The sequence below is a fragment of the Cryptomeria japonica genome, chromosome 9 (assembly GCF_030272615.1).
Source record: "Cryptomeria japonica chromosome 9, Sugi_1.0, whole genome shotgun sequence".
In the NCBI taxonomy this organism is placed as follows: domain Eukaryota; kingdom Viridiplantae; phylum Streptophyta; class Pinopsida; order Cupressales; family Cupressaceae; genus Cryptomeria; species Cryptomeria japonica.
Genome location: NC_081413.1, coordinates 272,194,431 through 272,213,662, shown reverse-complemented (window position 1 = coordinate 272,213,662; position 19,232 = coordinate 272,194,431). Strand labels below are relative to the sequence as shown.

At 34.2% G+C, this 19,232-nt stretch overlaps 1 protein-coding gene across 1 annotated transcript; it reads left to right on the top strand.

Moving 5' to 3' along the window:
* The first annotated feature begins 1,808 nt into the window (after window positions 1-1,808).
* On the top strand, window positions 1,809-17,514 carry LOC131061860 (myb-related protein 308-like). Its single transcript, XM_059211593.1, has 7 exons — window positions 1,809-1,926; window positions 2,174-2,303; window positions 2,497-2,824; window positions 14,335-14,460; window positions 15,145-15,255; window positions 16,669-16,827; window positions 17,452-17,514. Exons 1-7 carry the CDS (start codon window positions 1,809-1,811, stop codon window positions 17,512-17,514), a joined length of 1,035 nt encoding a protein of 344 aa, XP_059067576.1.
* The last annotated feature ends 1,718 nt before the right edge of the window (window positions 17,515-19,232 follow it).

The window sequence follows — 19,232 nt, the reverse complement described above, 5'->3', positions numbered from 1 at the left end:
TTGTTAAGACCCCTTGGGCTATGCTTTACGGTTTTCCAAAAGGTGGATAAAAAATCTCCCTAATATAATTTGCAAGGTTACCAAGATTTTTTTCTTTGAATGAAGTCAAGGAAAAGTGATACCTTCCCAATTAGGATCATGAAATTTTTTAAAATATTATTGAAGCTATTCTTGCTTATATGGTCCACAAAATTTCAGTTTGGGTTTGCAAACCCTAGTAAAAGTATTAGGAATGGTATGCATATATAGTATTTTAGAATTATGGGCATCATAATGGTTATTCTTGGATTCAATGCCTACTTTGAACTAGAGATGACTTTTACAATCAAGGTCAGTCCACAGTAGTGAGTCTTGATAAGATAGAATGCTTGATGATTTTATTTGTAGTACAACAAGAATAGTTACATAGGAGTAATATAGTAATATATGTAACTATATAACTAGATAACAATCATAAGAATGCAAACTATGCAACTGCGTACATAACAATGTAGTTCTATGAACTTGTATGCTAAAATGCCCCCACTTATTATATAGTTATAGAAAAAGGGTAGATCTATCCAATGTTTAGAAGCATATGTACATCATTATCCCAATAATTTAATATAGTTTCCTTCTTTCTAATTTAGCCCTTTCAAATATTTGACCATTTCCTATTTTCTTGTTCCCTAAAGACCTCAAATCAAACACTTAAGATGTATGGAGAGGCTACTTCTAGGACATTGTTCATCATGTAAAATTCTCATCAATTTAACTGCATTATCAAGTAGATCCACTAATATCAATCATCAACATCAACATTTACTACATCACTATAGGAACTTACACCTTTGTATCATTCACCTTCAATCTTATTAGTTGGCAAAAGTGTTTGACTATTACTAACTAAGTCATAAAGACTTCCCTTTATCCATAGTGAGCTCCTAATGAAACCACTTGACATTAGATTTTCAAATGTAAGTTCATCCAAAAGTAAATAGATTATTAAAATCACCAAACATAGAAGAAATAACTACAACGAAAAAAAGAACTACAAAGATAAATTTTATATTATATTAAATTAATCATAATATATTAAATTATTTAAAATATAACACTAAAATAATCAACATATCCTATCTTTTTCATTATTATACACCACTTTATATATGCATAGATCTTGAAAAAGACTTGGGAACAACAACACTTACTAAAACCCAACTCAGAATATTAAATGAAAAATAACTATATTAGAGTATAATCCTCTTAATCACTAAATAAAAAGTGATTATAAATGACAAGTTGTGTATTCTGGTGGGGGATGGAAACAAAAATCAAGACGCCAGGTGACGCCTTGCCACCTATTTCTCAATTTTAAGAATGAAGAAGACGACAGATTTCCTCCGGCAATCAGAGATAACAATTCATTTCTGTTTACAGGACGTTCAACGTGATTGAAATGAACTGTTATTTTAATGTAGCACATAATCTAAAACACGTTAGTTGTTGGACTGCGCTTTTCAATTTTGGTAGAATATTATATGTATTCATCAAAATTGTGAAGAAAAAACAACTAAGAAAACTGCAGAAAGATTTCTACAAATACACAAACGTATCTTTGCCCATCTTCTCAATACTAGCTAAAAACTGTTGTTTGAGGACAAATTAAGCCAAAAACTTCCCTCGCTCCCATTGTTTTGCCCATCTTCCCAATACTAGGTAAAAACTGTTGTTTGAGGACAAATTAACTATATATTAGGAAACTCTGTCTTGTTTCTTCAAAGCTTGAGGAAGTTGTATACCCATTAAGGGCTTCTTTTTATTCAGTCATGGCGAGCTGCTCAGATTTTAAGAAGGGTCATTGGACACCAGTGGAAGACTGTCTTCTGAAACAACATATTCAACTTCATGGGGAAGGTCACTGGAGTACTATTCCTAAAACAACAGGTCTGTATAACATGAATCTTCATTCTTAATTATTCATAGAATAGCCGATCTGGAAATATTATTTACAGTATCACTTCATGTGAGAGATTTAGCTGAATTCAAATCAGGTGCTTCTATTGGTTTGTTTTGATTAGATTCACTCTACTCATCTTTCAATGCCTTAGTACATTAAAGGTCATTTTAATATATTTCATTACCATTTTTCGTGCTATTTATTTTTCTCTAAGGTGATTAATGTTTTGTTCAGGTTTGTTGCGATGTGGTAGGAGTTGCAGGTTACGGTGGATGAATCATCTTCGCCCCAATTTAAAGCGCGGAAACATTTCACGAGATGAAGAAGAGCTCATTATAAAGCTGCGCAAGCTGCTTGGAAACAGGCATCTCCAGAAACCCATTCATATACTTTTATTATTTATATATCAAATTGTTTAACAATTCTAAGTATAAATTTAAAATTATTTAGATTCTAGATTGATTTTTTTTAACATATTCATGTTATTACACTCCATTCTTATTATCATTGTAGAATGTCTCTCCATATAGCTACTGAATACTGTTGGGCTTTCACAGATGGTCACTGATTGCTGGTCGGATGTCAGGAAGAACGGACAACGAGGTGAAGAACTACTGGTATAGCCGCTTGAAACATAGTCTGGTCAGCAATAAACTAACGAAACCTTTGGTTACCAGATTAACTGCTAAACCTATAAACAATCTAGCTAAGTCTCAGCCCACAGATATTGAATCTGCAAAAACTGCAGCATTGTCGAAGGGGACGTGTAGAGAAGCAGAAGGACAGGAGGATATTATAATAGTGAACGTTGGAGAAGAAAATGAGGAGGCATCTAAATGTCATGCAATAGAAGGAAATGTCACCCCAAGCTATCCATCTGATGAGGTATCATCGCCCAATTCATACTTATCTGAAGAGTCAATCTCCCTCCTTGACTTGTATTATCAACAACAGAATGAAATGGTGAAATGGTTGTAAGACACATTTGGCTATTGTTTCCATAGATGGACTAAGTTCAAATTTATTCGTCTGAAACGTTTTGTAAGGCTTATCTAGATTCTTTTGGATTCAGATTTCACCTCTTGGATGTTGATCCTCCATCTCGTTGTCCTCTTGGCCTTGCAATCAAGCTAGGGCTGGCCAGAGTAACCTCTCATCAACTTATGCAAAATAAATTAAGTTTAAATGGTGTCCCGAATGCAACTTCTCATTTCCAGATCCGGAGACAAATCAGAGCACTAAGTCGAATAACTTTGACTTCTTTAAATAATCGCATTTTTTTTTCTCAGATGCCAAATATTCGATTCCGTGTTTACATTTTTTTTTTAAATGTTGAATTTAAAAACAAAAAAAACACAGCGTTTTGATGACAGTTATATTTAATTTTTAACAACAGTTATTTTAGAAAACAAAATAAAAAAGCTTCTAGTAGGTATTTATGACGTAGATTAAAATAAAAATAAAAATAAAATTGAAGAGTATCAAATTGAATTATAAAATATGTGTCCTTATTAATTACAAGTTGTATAAGAAAGTGTGAAGTAAATCATTCTCTTGAGAAACCCTTGAACAAGGACAATTTTATAGATAAAGCATTAAGAAATTCTCAACAATATTAAATGTTAAGAACAACATTTGACACCAACACAACCCAACTCAATGGTAAGGGCACTATAGAATCATCAACGCCACTTAACACTAGCCTAGAAGCTTTGAGGATGTAAGAAGAAGCAACATTAGCTAGACGGGCTCTCACACATCATCAACATCAAGCTAGTGCTAATGATCTCTAATTTACCCCATTGAATGGAATTTTACTCATGGTACAAAAGCACTTGCACCCTACCTACCACCACCTAGATGCTAGAATACCAATACCATCTTACCTACCTACAAGTAGATTTTAAAATAAAAAGTAAGAAGGTGAATTTTCTCATAAGAAAGAAATAGAAGTTAGTAGCTTCAACATTGAAATTGGTGCTATTTCTATCCTTTAAGAACCTAAACCAAAGTAGAAGCTTTAAAGAAATTTTAAATTCTAGCAATGTTACTTGGCCATGAATTTGTCTCCCCAACATAATAGTTCTCTCGAAGAAAAAATCACGGATGAAAAGGAGAGAAAAAACTATCCATTCACTTCCAAGCATCCCGAGGTTTAAGGTATGTATAAAAAAGGTGTTTCAAAGCTTCATTCTATGACAAGTAGAACATTTAAAATGAGAAAGTCCAATATGTTATATGTCTATATCCAATTTGAATGTTTTTTTTAATTTCATTTAGATTACCTATAATCAAAAGTTACATTATTATAGATTGATTATGATAAGAATATTAATATAACATCTAAGCTAATAGACCATGTAGGATTGCAAAAAAACAATAATATAGACCTACTATTCTAATATGGTGGTCATGCAAGGCCTATATATTAGGTAACTAGACTGTATTTTTTTTTAGATTGCAGTTGTTACAAGCTTTACTAAATTGTAACTATTTCAAGAATTATAAAAATTACAAAAATTGCAAATCATATGGACTATCGTCAATAATTCTTACTAAATCTATATTTGTCCATGCCATTCCATCCAAGTGGTGGATCAATTACAGATAACTAGTAGTACCCCCTACTTGTTTGAACTCATTAGACTCATATTTAATTATTGTTTGTTTTCAGTGGATACATTACCATGATATGTTATTCAGATTTGTATGACATTATGCTTTATCTGGAGATGAGATGTATAATTTGTTTGCAATATTTCAGTACTTCTGATTTATGGCATTTTATGGATTATTGCTATGTACTGACATTTTACTTTATTTATACAATGTGGAATTATATGTTGTGTGTTTGCAAGTGTATTGGATGCAAGGGGACGATTTTCCTTCACTCATTTCGATGAGACAGGGAACGTCGTGATTCTCCTTCATCGGTGTGTATGCCATGTTTTCTATATTGTATATATATGCATGTGTGGTTCAGTGATGCAGGATATTGCAAGTACAAGTACCGGGTAGGTACGGGGTATCGTCTCCACCTGGCTTCACAGGTCTGAGCATGCCTTATATTTTTCGATGGAAGTGGAGGAGATAGTAGTTGACCCTATTTTACTCAGTTACACTCGTATGAGTGTCATCAGTTGGTTGTCTTGTCAGTTTGTTCGGCCTTCGTATTTTGTCGTCTGATCTTTTTTATAAGTATTTGCTTGAGATTTGTTTAGTTTGAGTGTTTTAGTGGATTTAATTAATTAATTAATTAAGTTTATGGAATTGTCTCATAAGTGAATTGTTTATGCATTGAAATTATAAATTTAGTTAATTAAAATAAATTATTAAATTAAGTTGCAAGTTGCATGATATTAGAAATATATTTTTATTAAAGTTTTGGTGGGAAAATAAATTAAATTAATTGTATTTATTATTTCCTAGAATTTTAAATAAATAAAAGAACAAAAGAATAAAAGAATAAAAGAAAAAATGAATAAAAGAATTGATTAGAATTAAAGTATTGCTTTAATTCTTTATTTAGAAAATTAATTAATTTGCATGAAAAAAGAAAATAAAGAATAATGATTTTTAATTATTGCATGTTAGCTTATCTTTTGTTATAAAATTAGAAAAGAAAAGAAAATTACTTTTATTCTAAATTTAGGTTTTTGAGAAAAAGCTATTGAACCTAGAATTTTAGTTTAAATAGGGGAATAGGTCTTTATTTTAGTTACACACAGGAACAGGTCAAGAATTTTAGGTGAAGAAATTTATTGGAAGTTTATTGAAAGGATTAGGGCTCTTCTACAGATTTCTTCCAGGAAAGCTATACCAGGTTGGATGATTTCTTAGTTGTGTGTTTTTAGTAAATATTTCTATTTTTCTTCGCTTGATGTGTGTAAAATAATTGTCAAATCCAAAACCCTCTTCTGGTGAATTCGAGTTTTTGTTTTAGAATTCATGCCTGATGTGTATTTCTAGTTTGTGGAAAGGATTTAATTTGGAGAAAACTAGGAAAAATTATTATGAAAAAAAATAGTCAAGATCCACATGATTGCGTGAAAAATTGCAAAAGTTGAGAGATAGTATTTACTAGGGAAATTATTCTCTCTTGTTTAAATAGTCTTTTAATTAATGGCGTCTCTATGAAATTATATGATTACTTTAGAAATAAATTTAATTGAGAATTAAATTTATTGGATTATCTAAACTTTAAAAAAAATATATATAATTAGAATAAAATTTTGTGAAATGAATTTTATTGATATGGGGAAATTTATGTTTTTGCTGTCAAAAAATTTTAGTAAATGGGGAATTTATTTTTAAGGTTTAAAAAAAAAATAATATTAAATAAAAATAATATAAAAAATATATATATATTAAAAAAAATAATATTAAAAAAAAATAAAAAATAAAAATAATACTAAAAAAATGTGGGGAGGCTATGCCTCTACCCACGCAGCAACTACCAAAGGTAGTGGCTGCTACCATAAGGCAGCAGCGCTACCCAAAGGTAGCGGTTGCAAGATCCTATTACAAACAATCTTTCCTTAAAAATAGCCAAAAGCATAAATAACATGCAATTTAAGAAATTCCAGATAACAAGAATTTACAACTATTTCATACATAAACTTGTCATTTGTCCAATAAAGTTAAATAAATTCACATATGAATTAATCTCCTAATGCATTTCATTGCAATTTTGGTTGATTTGTCGTTGTGTCCTATGTTATTATTTCTCCCAAACCAGGTGATGTTGTATAACCTATTTGATATGAGCCATTGTGTAGTTTTGTCCAAATGGTCAATCTTGGGTTGGTATTTGTGTATCCTTCACTCGTGCTTGTCAGGATTGTTTATGGTTATCTGTTTCACCATAGAGTTCTCGTAGAGAGAAACATTTCCTATTAGTGTCCTAGGAGAGAGAGTGGCTTTCGAGCGGGGTCGTGCCCAAAGTGGATGACAGGATAACCCGTCGAAAGTTGGTTAAAAAGTGAACATAATAATATATTGGGGGGGGGAGTGAGATAAATATTAATTAAGATAAGTGTACCTCGTGCATAGGTGAGTGCTTATACAAGGCTCATAATGTTATGAGAAGGCCTAGAATGGCAAACTTACCACCTTGTCTTCACGAAAGGATTGGTAGGGTCCCCATGAGACTTAGTTGGAACCGGAGGCTCAAGAGAGGTTACCAGGAGAAACCCAAGGATGGGGGCCAAGACCTATGGAGGCTGTACCATGATAACCATCAAGCTATGCGATGACACTCTCTTCTTAGAGTCACTAGTGTTTTGTGAGTTGAGTCACATGGATGTTTGCAGAGTCTTGTAGTCCTTTCGTACTTGTCTTACTTTTCTTGCTTGAGGGTTTTCTACTATCTTTTAGCACGATGGGGTGGTTCCATTTTGGGATCACATGGTCAGGTGGTAGTGCCACTTCCCATCGGATGTTCTAGATTGTATCTTCAAGAAAGGAAAGGCTTCGCTGGTATTTCTTGGTTCATGGTTTATGTACCAGCTCTTGTTCGAGATCATTGTTCAGTTGAGACCTTGTGGTCATTGTATCAGACTTTTATGTAACCTTGATATTGTATCTTTGTAACCAGTGGTATTATTAGAAGCCATGTATTTATGGATATTGTAATATTATTATGTCAGTGAAATGAATGTTATTGTTTTGATCTTATGTTTAAATGGTTTATGGAAATTGGATACATTGGAATACTTTTATTTCTCTATTATGAAATTTGGATGTATGTGTAGTTTTAAACTTAACTTTTCAATTTATTTAATTAAATGGATTAACTGTGGTGTTAATATAATCTACGAAATTAATCTTCGTTGGTTACCCTTAGGAAAACATATGGTAGACTTCCATTGTGTTGTTAAACGTGCAATGGTTTTAGTTAGTGCACTTAGTCTTTAACAAAAAAAAAATTATTTCACCCTTTAGTTGCCTAGTTGTGTTGTTTTCTTTTAGGTGTCCTTCATGCAGCCCCAAACCTTTTTGTAGACACTTAAAATTTTCCCTATACCTATGACACAACACTTTACTAACTTTCTTCTAAATCAATTAAACAATTTTAATTATTTAATTAAGATAATATCATTCTTATATTTCAAATTCAGAAATCATGTTTTCCCTCTCATCTCATAATTATTTAATCATTTAGTTAAATTATTCATCATCTAATCTTAATTAAATAATTTATTATTAAATTTATCCTTGTCCACATAAATAATAAAGTAATCTTTATTATTTAATTATTTCTCCCTATCGCACACTTTATTGAAATAATTCTTATTATTTAATTAAATATCCTTTTATCCCCTTCTCCTAATTAAATGCTTATTTCAATTTTTTAATTAGCTAATTAAGTGTTCCACAATTAAATAAATTTCTTGATTTATTTAATTATCCCATTTTTGAAAATCAAATTCCTTTAAAATAAATAAAATATTTATTTTATTTATTTCTTCTAATGCAATGTTTAAATAATTTTAATTATTTAAATAAGCCAATTGTGTCCCCTTAACTTCCACTCACTTTGAGTTGAACCCTCAATCACTTTCATCAATCCACTTCACCCTTGAAATCACCTTTTTCTCACTCATCAATTCTCGTAATAGATCAGTCCAGATAGTTAGCTAATCAATCAATTCCAATCACAAAAGTAGTTAACTCCTCATCAAGTCCTCTCAACCAACCTCAACTATTTATCTTCCATATTTCTCATCAAATCTAAATTGTTGATTGATATATCAAAAATCTATAAATGTGATTTTCATCCTCATTCAAAAACAACCATAGTCTTCTAGCTTTTGTGCAATCATGCTGCCAAAAAAAGTGTTAGAATTCTAAGAGCCAAAGCCATTTAATGAAAAAGTAAAGAGCAATGGAGATTTCTTGCAAGGATGTGCTTATTGTTTGTATTCCATGTTGATTTTTTTCAATTTGTTTACTTACATTGGTTTGTAATTCTATACTGATGTGATTAGGAACTTTTGTAATTGATATTGAGTTTGTGGTTGTTGGGATTTGGAACAATGGTAACTGATTTTGATTTTGAGTTTGTTGTTTGCTAAATTTTGGGTTGTAAACTTTCTACAAAGTCATCAGTGGATATTTCATGTTATACTTCTTTTGAAACTCCAAGTATCCTTTTAGAAATGGAATATTTTATGATTTGCTAAATGGACAATGTCTCACATACTTTATCTTTGATCTGTTGACTTCTACAATAATAGTCTTTAATAGCTTGACAATCTTATCTTTAGAAATATCCATGAACATGGTTACTTGCATAGAGATATAATGGAAGATGATTTTTCTAATAGATTTTTTAAGTGATCTCCTACTATCTTTGAGCCATTCTTCATTTCTTATTTTCCATAAAAACCATAATTTTTTAGTAGAATAAGCCATAAAAATTAAAAGATTTACCCTTGTCATTCACAAAACTAGATAGAATTTCTTGTCATTTAATACCACCTTTGTCTCTACAAAACCCCATGTTAGCACACAAGAGATTCCATATTTCTTTAGCATAAAATAAATCAAATAAAATATTTCTAATAGTTTGAGGTTTCTGTTGGCATAAGACACTATTCCGATGATGCTCCAGTGAAGATTGATGATGTTTGGTGTATGAGATTTCTTAGGAGTTGTCATTGATGGCAACTCAGCCTATTGATCTTATCCGATATGGAGTTTGAGATATCTAGATGTCTTGATGATCAGAGTTAAGTTGATTGAGTATGAGAAGCTGATTTTCAGACAATCCCATCCTCTGGTATTGTTTCTTAAGTATGTTAGAAAGTTTGGTATCCGATAGAGTAGTAAAACAGGGTTATCTTCATAATTGGTAGTGTAAAGTGTGGACCGGATTATTTGAGGTGATTCTGTGGTTTTTGGTAAGTTCGAGGTAATTGGACCAACTTATGGGAAGCATGTGATCATATGTTTTGGATCCAGAATATGGTTTTGTGAATATTTGAGCCGACTTGAAGCTACACATTTCATATTTTGATATTTTGAGAAGTCGACTTGTGGGAAATCAATTTTGTTAGTGTGGATATATAAGATCGACTTGGATAATGTTTGATGCTCTGCAAATGAGGGTTAGAAAATCTATTCGATGACAACACACACACAAGAGCAAAATGTTAGTGTTAGCAACAAAAGATTATTCTAAACAGGCATATCAAAAGAGATACTAAAAGCATGAGAGAATATTTAACTAGGAGAGTAAATATGATGAGGCATCTCCAAATGCCTCCTAACATGCTCTTAGCTCCTTCTCCTTTGTTCCTCTCCTCTCCAAGTTCCAAACTAGTGTAGCTCTCAACAGCTTTTTGCACTATAGATGCTTATGGAGGTTTGAGATTGAAGTATTTGCTCTAAATATGAATAAAAAGATAATACTAGCTGCTATGATGCTAAAATGATTTATTTTAAACCAAAGTGACAAGATATTAGTGATTCATGCTAAATGCTCTCTAAAATTATCTATAACTTAGATGCATACAAGTTTTCAGGATTTGGATTATGAAGAAATGGGCTCTATTTATAGGAAAAATGGAGCAATGGATGATTGAGATTGAGTAATCTCAACAAGGGTCCGGATTGAATGATATTCAATCCATGTGAAGGCTTTCAACAAAATCTCAAGATGACAAGTGTCAATGTGAGATAGGTTGAGAGGAGAGGGAATAAGCATTAAATGCTTGACATGACCTGAGAGTTAACTTGGGAGTTAAGGTCAAGGTTAGGTTGAATGAATAAATTCTTTATTCAAAGAATAAAGCTTTTATCCAATGGATAAACTCTTGTGCAAAGGCAAAAGGGATAACCATGGTCAAAGCAATAAATGCTTGAGGAGACACATGAGTGAAAGTTGAAATAACCATAAATGGTTATGTAAGAGCCATAAATGGTCATGTAAGAGCCATTAGTGGTTTTAGAAGACTTTGGAGGTTAAATTGTTGAGCACACAAAGCATTTAATGCTTTTCAAAGATTTTGAAGTCTTTGAGAAGTGACTTCAAGTTGCTTAAGAATGTAACAATAATTAGGGGATGGATTAGGCTAATTAGGAAGGGGTTAAAAGAATCTAGAAGGGGGTTTAGGAATGCAAGTGGATTTGGTGGGTGAGGAAAAATAGGATTTTTATTTAGAATAAATCAATTTATTTCAATAAATGTGTGCAAGTTGCATTTGTAGGAAAATGCAAGTGGGGGGGATAAATGATTTAAATAAATATTTTATTTAATTTATTTAAAAGAGGAAAAGGGGATTAAATGAAATAAATATGATTTATTCATTTAATTGATTTGTGAATTTGGTATAGTGAATTAATTAAAAATAAATTGAATAATTTATTTAATTAATAGGACAATGTTTAAGATGAATTAATTAAATATTAATTTAATTAACTGATGGCTTGGTGGATTTTTAATCAAATAAATACGGAATATTCATTTAATTAAAATGGACAGATTTATGTGACTACAATGTTTATGTGAGATGATTTTGGGAGAAATTGAGCACAGTTCCACGTGCGCACCTTATGTTTTGTTGATCTGGTAATCAGTAGTAGAGCATAACAAAACGGTTTATTAGAACAACAATAGCGGATCACTTTGTGCCTAACTAGAACTGTCAATTGGCATATTTAGATGCTTTTCTTTAGATCATTACTCATTGTAATAATTTTGTATTAGCCTGTAAGGTAGTGAGCCTTTCTTCGGGTTGTAGCCCTTTTGTAATTGAGCAGTGATCTCTAGGCATTGTGCCCGAATGCATGTGCATTCTCCTCATGTAATATTGTTCTACTACTGGCTATAGTATAATAATATTGTGGGTTCAAATCCTACCATTTTTTTCCCTTTCTAGGTTTCCACGTAAAAATATTGGTGTTATGGTTATGTGCTTATTTTCTTTGTGTTTCTGCATTTTAGTTTTTTTCTTGTGCATCTAGTGGATAAAGAATCAGGTTAACAAATTTGATAATTGTAGAACACTGATTCACCCCCCCTCTAAGTGTTCATTGATTCCAACAATTGGTATTAGAGCCTAGTTCCTCCGAGGAAGCCTAACAACTTGAGGAGGATATGGAAGATTGAATCAATGGACTCCGGTTTGCAAAGACAACTTAGTGTGGCACTTGAAGATCTTGATGCAGCAATGAAGGAAAAGAGTAGCCTGAAAAGAAATCTGAATGCAATGAAAGAATTCATTAAAACCCTAAAAGATCAATTGAACACTTCTTGGGAAAAGATAAAGGAGTTGATGGACAAGATGAAGGAAAAAGAAGAACAAAGTATTGACAATCAAATTCTACAAGTTAAGACAGATGAATGTGAAAAGCTTGCTAGAGAGTATTGAAGAATGAGATGTAATCCATTGTGATGAAGCTGACAAAAGAGATTGAATACTGGAAGAAAAATGAAGAAAACCTTACTCAAACATTGAAGGAAAGATCAGATGAATGTAGTAGACTAACCTATGAGAGTGATCGGTTGAAGCTTGAGTTGATGCAATCAAAGAATGATGGACAAGAACTTGAAAGACATATTGTTGTTGGGTGAAATCATAGTGTTGTCTCGCACTTTTGGGTAAGTGCGAGTCAAAAAGAAATCCTACTCGGCCGAGTAGGACTCAACCAAGTCTGTGTAGCACCACATGGCACCTACGTGGAGGACGGGTGGCGGGGTATACTCCGTCGAGTAGGACTCGGCCAAGTCCTACTCGGCCCTACATATACCCGCCGACTACACTTAGCCCCCCATTTCCACAGTCTAAAATAGCTGGAGCAAGAGGGGAGCTAAGAAGTCTTTCGGCCGAGCAAGGTAGGGCCGAAAGGCTTTTTTTTTTTTTTATAATTTTTTTTTTTAATTGTTTTAATAATTTATATGTATACATTTTTTATTTTTTAATTGCTTAAATAATAATATATGTATATGTATTATTTTATTTTTTTAAAATTAAGGTTGGAGGGATTTCAAAAGCATCTTTCAACACTAGTAAATACATTCAATGATTTTAAATGGCTCAATCAATGTATCCTCAAATGAAAAATTATACAACCAATAAAACATAAAATTACAAACAATATAAGAGAATATAATTTACAAACAATCTCTCTAATTACATTTAGGCATCCATGTATACCTTCCAAGAGTTTAGGAGATCTTTTATTTTCATAGAGTACCAAAGAATATCATATTTAATAAAGGTAAGTTTGATAAGATCATATTTGAGACACCTGGATAATGTCAAGGTTTTGGAAAACCTTACACAGAATTGGGAAGTAAATTGGACTATAGATCAACCTATCACCTTAAGATTGATCAACAACAAGAGAGTGAACCAAATTCTTGAAGACTTGTGAACAAAAAGATGGGAACTTACATACCATTAATTGAGTTTGCATATGATAACACTAACCATAAACACACTTCTCATTTCTTCATTGGAGGTTCGTAAGCTCAAGTATTGTATGCTTAACAAATAGGCTTAGACATGGTAGTTGTGGATGCAAATGAACTAGAAAAGATGAAAGACCAAACTTAGATTGATTAGAAATTGGGAAATGCAGTGGATTTTTAGAAAATTTGTAAATGACAAAAATTATATACACATCAAAATAGTCATGTATCAGAGAGAGTGTTTCTAATAAATTAGCCACTAACAAGCTTGATTAATTTTTGTCTTCCAAACTTGCATATCACTTTGTGGAACCTTTTGAGATCCTAGAACCCTTTGGTGCAATAACTACTATATAGTGAACTTCATCATTTCAACTTCTAATTATAACTTTAGTTATTTAAGTCTTGGCTCCATACATCTCCTACACCTCTCAAGTTCTACCCCCAAATCATGATTCTATATGTTGGTTCCCTCCCATTAATCATTATTTTGATTAGAATTCTTAGAACATTTTAATAGCTTCATTGACATTTCCTAAATGTTTTTGGTCCTTTGATCTTTGGTTCAATCCTTTTGTGTGAGTTTGATTTTGTTTGTCATATTACCATGGTTTTGGGAGTAGGCTAGTGGGTTGATTGGATAACTATAAGGTAATGGGCTAGAAAATGTGAATTTTTTTTAACAAATATCCTAAAGGGGAGAATTTTCTATAGTTGGGGTAAAGATTTGAAGAACTTATAGATAGAATATTAACATGGTGTAAAAATGTGAAACATGTAAAATTTTATATATGGTTTTAAAATGTACTTTTTTGTTCTAATACTTAAATGATAATCTAAGGTATTTAGGTAAAAGAAATAAAAATGTGATATTTTTAAAAATTACATCAAAGGGAAACACGTGCATGTGGTCGCCACATAAAAAGTAGTAATTTATAAAAGTATTTTTCAAAATTATTGTGTAGATATGATGTAGGAGCATCTCAATATAGCTTATCACATTTCACCACATAACATCACTTTGGATTATGATAGTGAAATTTTGGAGGAGCAAGCAGCAGACAGGATGTCAGTACCCATTGCAGAGCACCGATTTGAGCGAGTCCGTCGATTCCAGCGACCAGAGGACTACGGACCAACGGTAGGCAAATTTGAAATTTTGAATTTTATGCATTTTTTATGTGTATTTTGTTGAGTCCAAGTTGAGTCAGGACAATAGCGCTAAAACTATATTTTGGCACTGTTGTCTAATGAATTAGCACTTTTGTGCTGTAATGACACTATTGTGCTATTGTTTGAGCACTTGTGAAAATATGAGCACTATTGTATGCATGTTCGAGCACTATTGTGTGTTTAGTGCTTTTGAGGGGTCAATTGAGCGCTTTTGATGTGAATCAGCACTATCGCATAGGTGTTGTAGCACGTTTGCAATTTGAGCGCTTTTGTATGGTTAATTAAGTGCTTCTGTTAGGGCATTAGCGCTATTGTTTGCAAGATAGCACTTTTGTTTAGGAAAATAGATGCCCCAGTTGGTGTGAACAAAAATCTCTCGATGCCAATGATGGATGGATAGGGATGTGAAGTGAGAGTTGTTTTGAACCATAGCAGCCCTGATGAGACTTAGGTCATTAGGATAAATGCATGTTGAAGTCTAGGTGTGCCATGATTGCTTACCTGTTGAGACCCAAAGATACTTGATCAAAGTATCTATTGATAGTCTAGGTTTAAACTTTTAGAAAGTTTGAAACAAAACGATTGATGATGATTGATTGATGCACGTGTGCAGGAGGATCTACGCATCTTACAGTTGTGTGAGAGACATCTAGCTACACAGGGGCTACGTGATCGGCTGACAGAGGTCGAGATTGATTGCATTGTAGCGACTGGGTTGTATGATGTGATGCATATGCCCGTGATTCAGATGAATCATGGTTTGATGACAGCCTTGGTAGAGCGTTGGCACAGTGAGACATGCATGTTTCACTTAGCGCAAGGGGAGATAACTGTGACACTAGAGGATGTGTGGTGCATCCTGCATATTCCCATTCGGGGTGAGCTGGTCACATATGATAGATCATGGGGGGCTCTAGTGGTGTAGAGATTCTTCGAGGAGGACGTGTATATTGATGATGGTTCGATAGCCTGGGAGGATATCGCTGCTTTGTACGAGCCATTACCAGCAGTTTTGTCTGGGATCGTGGGAGGGCTACTATGTCCGGATAGACGATTACATGGTCTGGTCATTGGTTGGGGGCAAGTGATAGAGCAGATGATGACAGAGGGGACCTGATTTGCCTGGGGACCATGCATGTTAGCGCACATGTATTAGGAGCTACATGAGGTAGTGTATCACCTTGGTAGTGGGAGTGATGCTACTGCATATATAGGCTTGGGAGTACTTACTAGTTACGCGACCAATGAGTCATAGATTTTGGGCAGTTGACCAGCCCTATATATTCATGTATAGTGGTATGATGAGTCAGCCCCACCTGGGGAAGTAGAGTGGTGGTAGTGGGTGTTGGATGACATGGATGCAGTTATTTGGAGACCATATATAAAGTGCGAGCCCTGGGAGGATGATGCGGAGGCACTTCCATATGTATTTATGACCCGATTCCTCATTAGAAGGACATGCTACCATGTAGAGAGACAGGTGTCGGGCAGAGTGATGAGACAGTTTGGGCAGCAGCAGGGAGTGCCTAGGGGATCAGGAGAGTATGCTAGGGTGATACGAGAGAGATATGCATGGGGGCCACTATTACCCTATGATCAGGCATTGGCGGAGTTCTAGATGTTACAGGTGGGGCCATGGGATATACGGTCGAGGGTGGTAGATGCAGGGGTATCGGAGGACTAAACGCAGTATATGGCAGCTTATCCGATTCCTCGAATATCAAATCCATCAGAGCCGATTCCCGATTTTGAGGAGGAAAGGGGACGGAGACGGAGGATAAGAGGAGGTCGAGGACCGATGGTAAATGGAGGAGGTAGAGGGGATGGTGGTGATGGAGGAGGTGGTGGTGGAGGAGGAGGAGGGGGGGATGGTGGAGGTGGTGTAGGTGGCAGAGGAGGTGGCTTAGGTAGTCGAGTCCAGCAGAGAGGGAGAGGCGATTTTCCACTACGGATATCATAGGGATTGTTGATGTCGGGAGGAGTCAAATTAGGTGGCCGAGGTATGGAGAGGGAGATACCGATGGAGAGAGGGGAGGGAGCCACTGGAGAGGGAGCTAAAGGTGAGGCACCTATGGATATAGGGGAGGGAGCGACAGGGGGTGGTGATCTTCGGGGTCATCTGATATTACATTTGCAGACTCGACTGACAGCAGCTGAGACACAGGTAGAGGATTTGGAGGTGGAGGTTGCTGCTAGAGATGTACAACTATTTGCACGAGAGTCAGAGCTGACTGTGGTGCTACGGGAGAGGGATGGTGTGGTGGAGAGATTAGCGGAGATGCAGGAGAGAGTCTGGGTTGGAGTAGGAGCACAGGGTCCTACTAGGGAGGTGATGAGATAGTTTGGACAGGCACAGGCTGAGATAGAGTATTGGCGGGGATTACATGAGCAGGTGGTGCCAGTTAGTCAGCGAGCACTGAGCTATTCACAGATGCAGCAGACCAGATCAGAGCGGTCTCAGAGGATGCAGAGCAGTGGGGGTGTGATGGGTCCATGACGGAGAGAGGTGTCAGGTGGTGCAGGAGCTAGTGGGGGTTTGATGGGGCCTCCACAGAGAGATAGATCAGATGGTGCAGGGACTAGTGGGGGAGCAGGTGGTGATGGTGGTGCAGCATCTGGTCAGAGTTGCATCCGAGAGAGCATTTTGCATGCATGTATTTATATTGTCATTTTGGACTATGTCTTGGATGGCTCTTGGTAGCCGATTTTATAGACTTCATTGTACTCTGATACATGAGATGATATATATGAGGAGATCCCATATTTTTGTGATTATATGTATGGAGTTTTATGCTTAGATGGATATTTGTACTTTTCTATATGTATGTGTTTATGAGATGATTCCTATATGCATGTCTTTATGATGATTTATGCTTACATGATGTCTATATGCATGTTGGATGCTAACATGTGAATGTAGGTTAATGTATGTGTGCTTTTGATGACTTTTGGGATAGAATGCCTGATGTATGCAATGTCATGATGCTTATGTATGCATAACAAAATGATGATTTATGATGGTATAGATAGTAGTTTGTACTTTATATTAGCACAATGATGGGATAATGATAACGATATGCAATGATGTTAATGTAATGCTTTTGAATGAATGATTTATTTATGCATATGCATCTAGATGGTTAAGAAATGAATGTATATGTGGATAAACAAGTGTAAAGTACAAATGTTTAAATGAATGCATATGTAAATGAATGTATATGTAAAATGGTATGAACCAATGTTTGAGACAGATGGTTTTATGATTCTAAATGCCTAAATATGATAAAGTAAAATGATAATGTGATGATAATACAACTCATGGTTAAATGAATAACTCCATCTTAATGCAATTAAGAGGGATAATAAATGCAATCTAATGAATCCTAAGTGAGATAAAATGGATGAATGAATGCACTTTAACTAATGAAGAGATAAATGAATGTATGCAATTTATGGAAACCTAACAAATGTATGATACATAAGTGTGGAAATGATGATAAATGATGATCACTAACGGATGTTTGAATGAATGTATAGTAATGAGTAATCATGGTAAGAAATCCAAAATAAGGATAATTATCTATGTAAGTGAATCTAAATGTCATGAGTGTAATAATGAAAATGATATAATGATACTAATGCAAGTAAATGAGAATGAACTATATGTGGTAAGTGCAACTAAATGATATTAAATGCATGTTAATGAATGGCTAAAGAATAATGAAAATGAAACTTAAAATGTAATGAAATGATGATGGGATGATGATAGATGGATTCAAGGTGTTATAGACTTTGCATGATGCACATGATAATGTATCAGAGTACTCTATCCCGATTGTATCCAAAAACTAGCTCAATTTTTGCAGAACTGCTCATTTTTAACTCTGTTCACACTCGCATGCAAAATTATGTAAATAAATGAGTAAATGGATGGACGGTATGCAATGGAATGCAATATAAATAGATGAGATGAAATGACGATCCATAGTGCTTTATTTTTCATCATCAAGCTTTAAAATGTTGTAAGAAAATACAAGCAACTTGACATAATGATTCAAGATGACCTGAGTATTCCTTACATGGATTTTGATATAGCAAGTTAATACAAACAACTTGATATAATGGGTCAAGTTCACTTGAGTATTGCTTGTAGAACAAACAAGGATCATCTCTGTTCATGCATGACTTGGATCATCCTCCTTGATCTTGGGTTGATCATATCCTAAGACAAGTTCATACCTTAATTAAGAGACAAAAATCTTTATCCAATTTGGATGACGTAGGAGGAACCAAAGAAAGAGCATTGCATTGGTAAGTAAAAAACATACATAAAGAATAAAGAATATGGATCCTTGGTAATGTTTCATGCTCATATGGTCGAAGTATACTCTGTAGTCAGCAAGCCGTAGTGATCTATGACTGCATTTTGCATAAGATCATGTAGCTTAGTGAACTTCCCACGTAGACACCATTAGTACATGCCCCAGAACTTCATCGGAATAATGTGCCGAACATACACAAACAATGTTGTAGGAACCTGATATGAATAAATAACCCACAAATTAACCAAGTATTTGATAGCTTTAAATAGAATTTTCTTGTCAAAGAAAATGTCATTTTGTCTTTGTTTTGGTAAGGAAGGATGCATCCTTGTTGAAGACAGTTTGAGTGTTGATGTTGATTGTTTGGTCAATTTTGAGA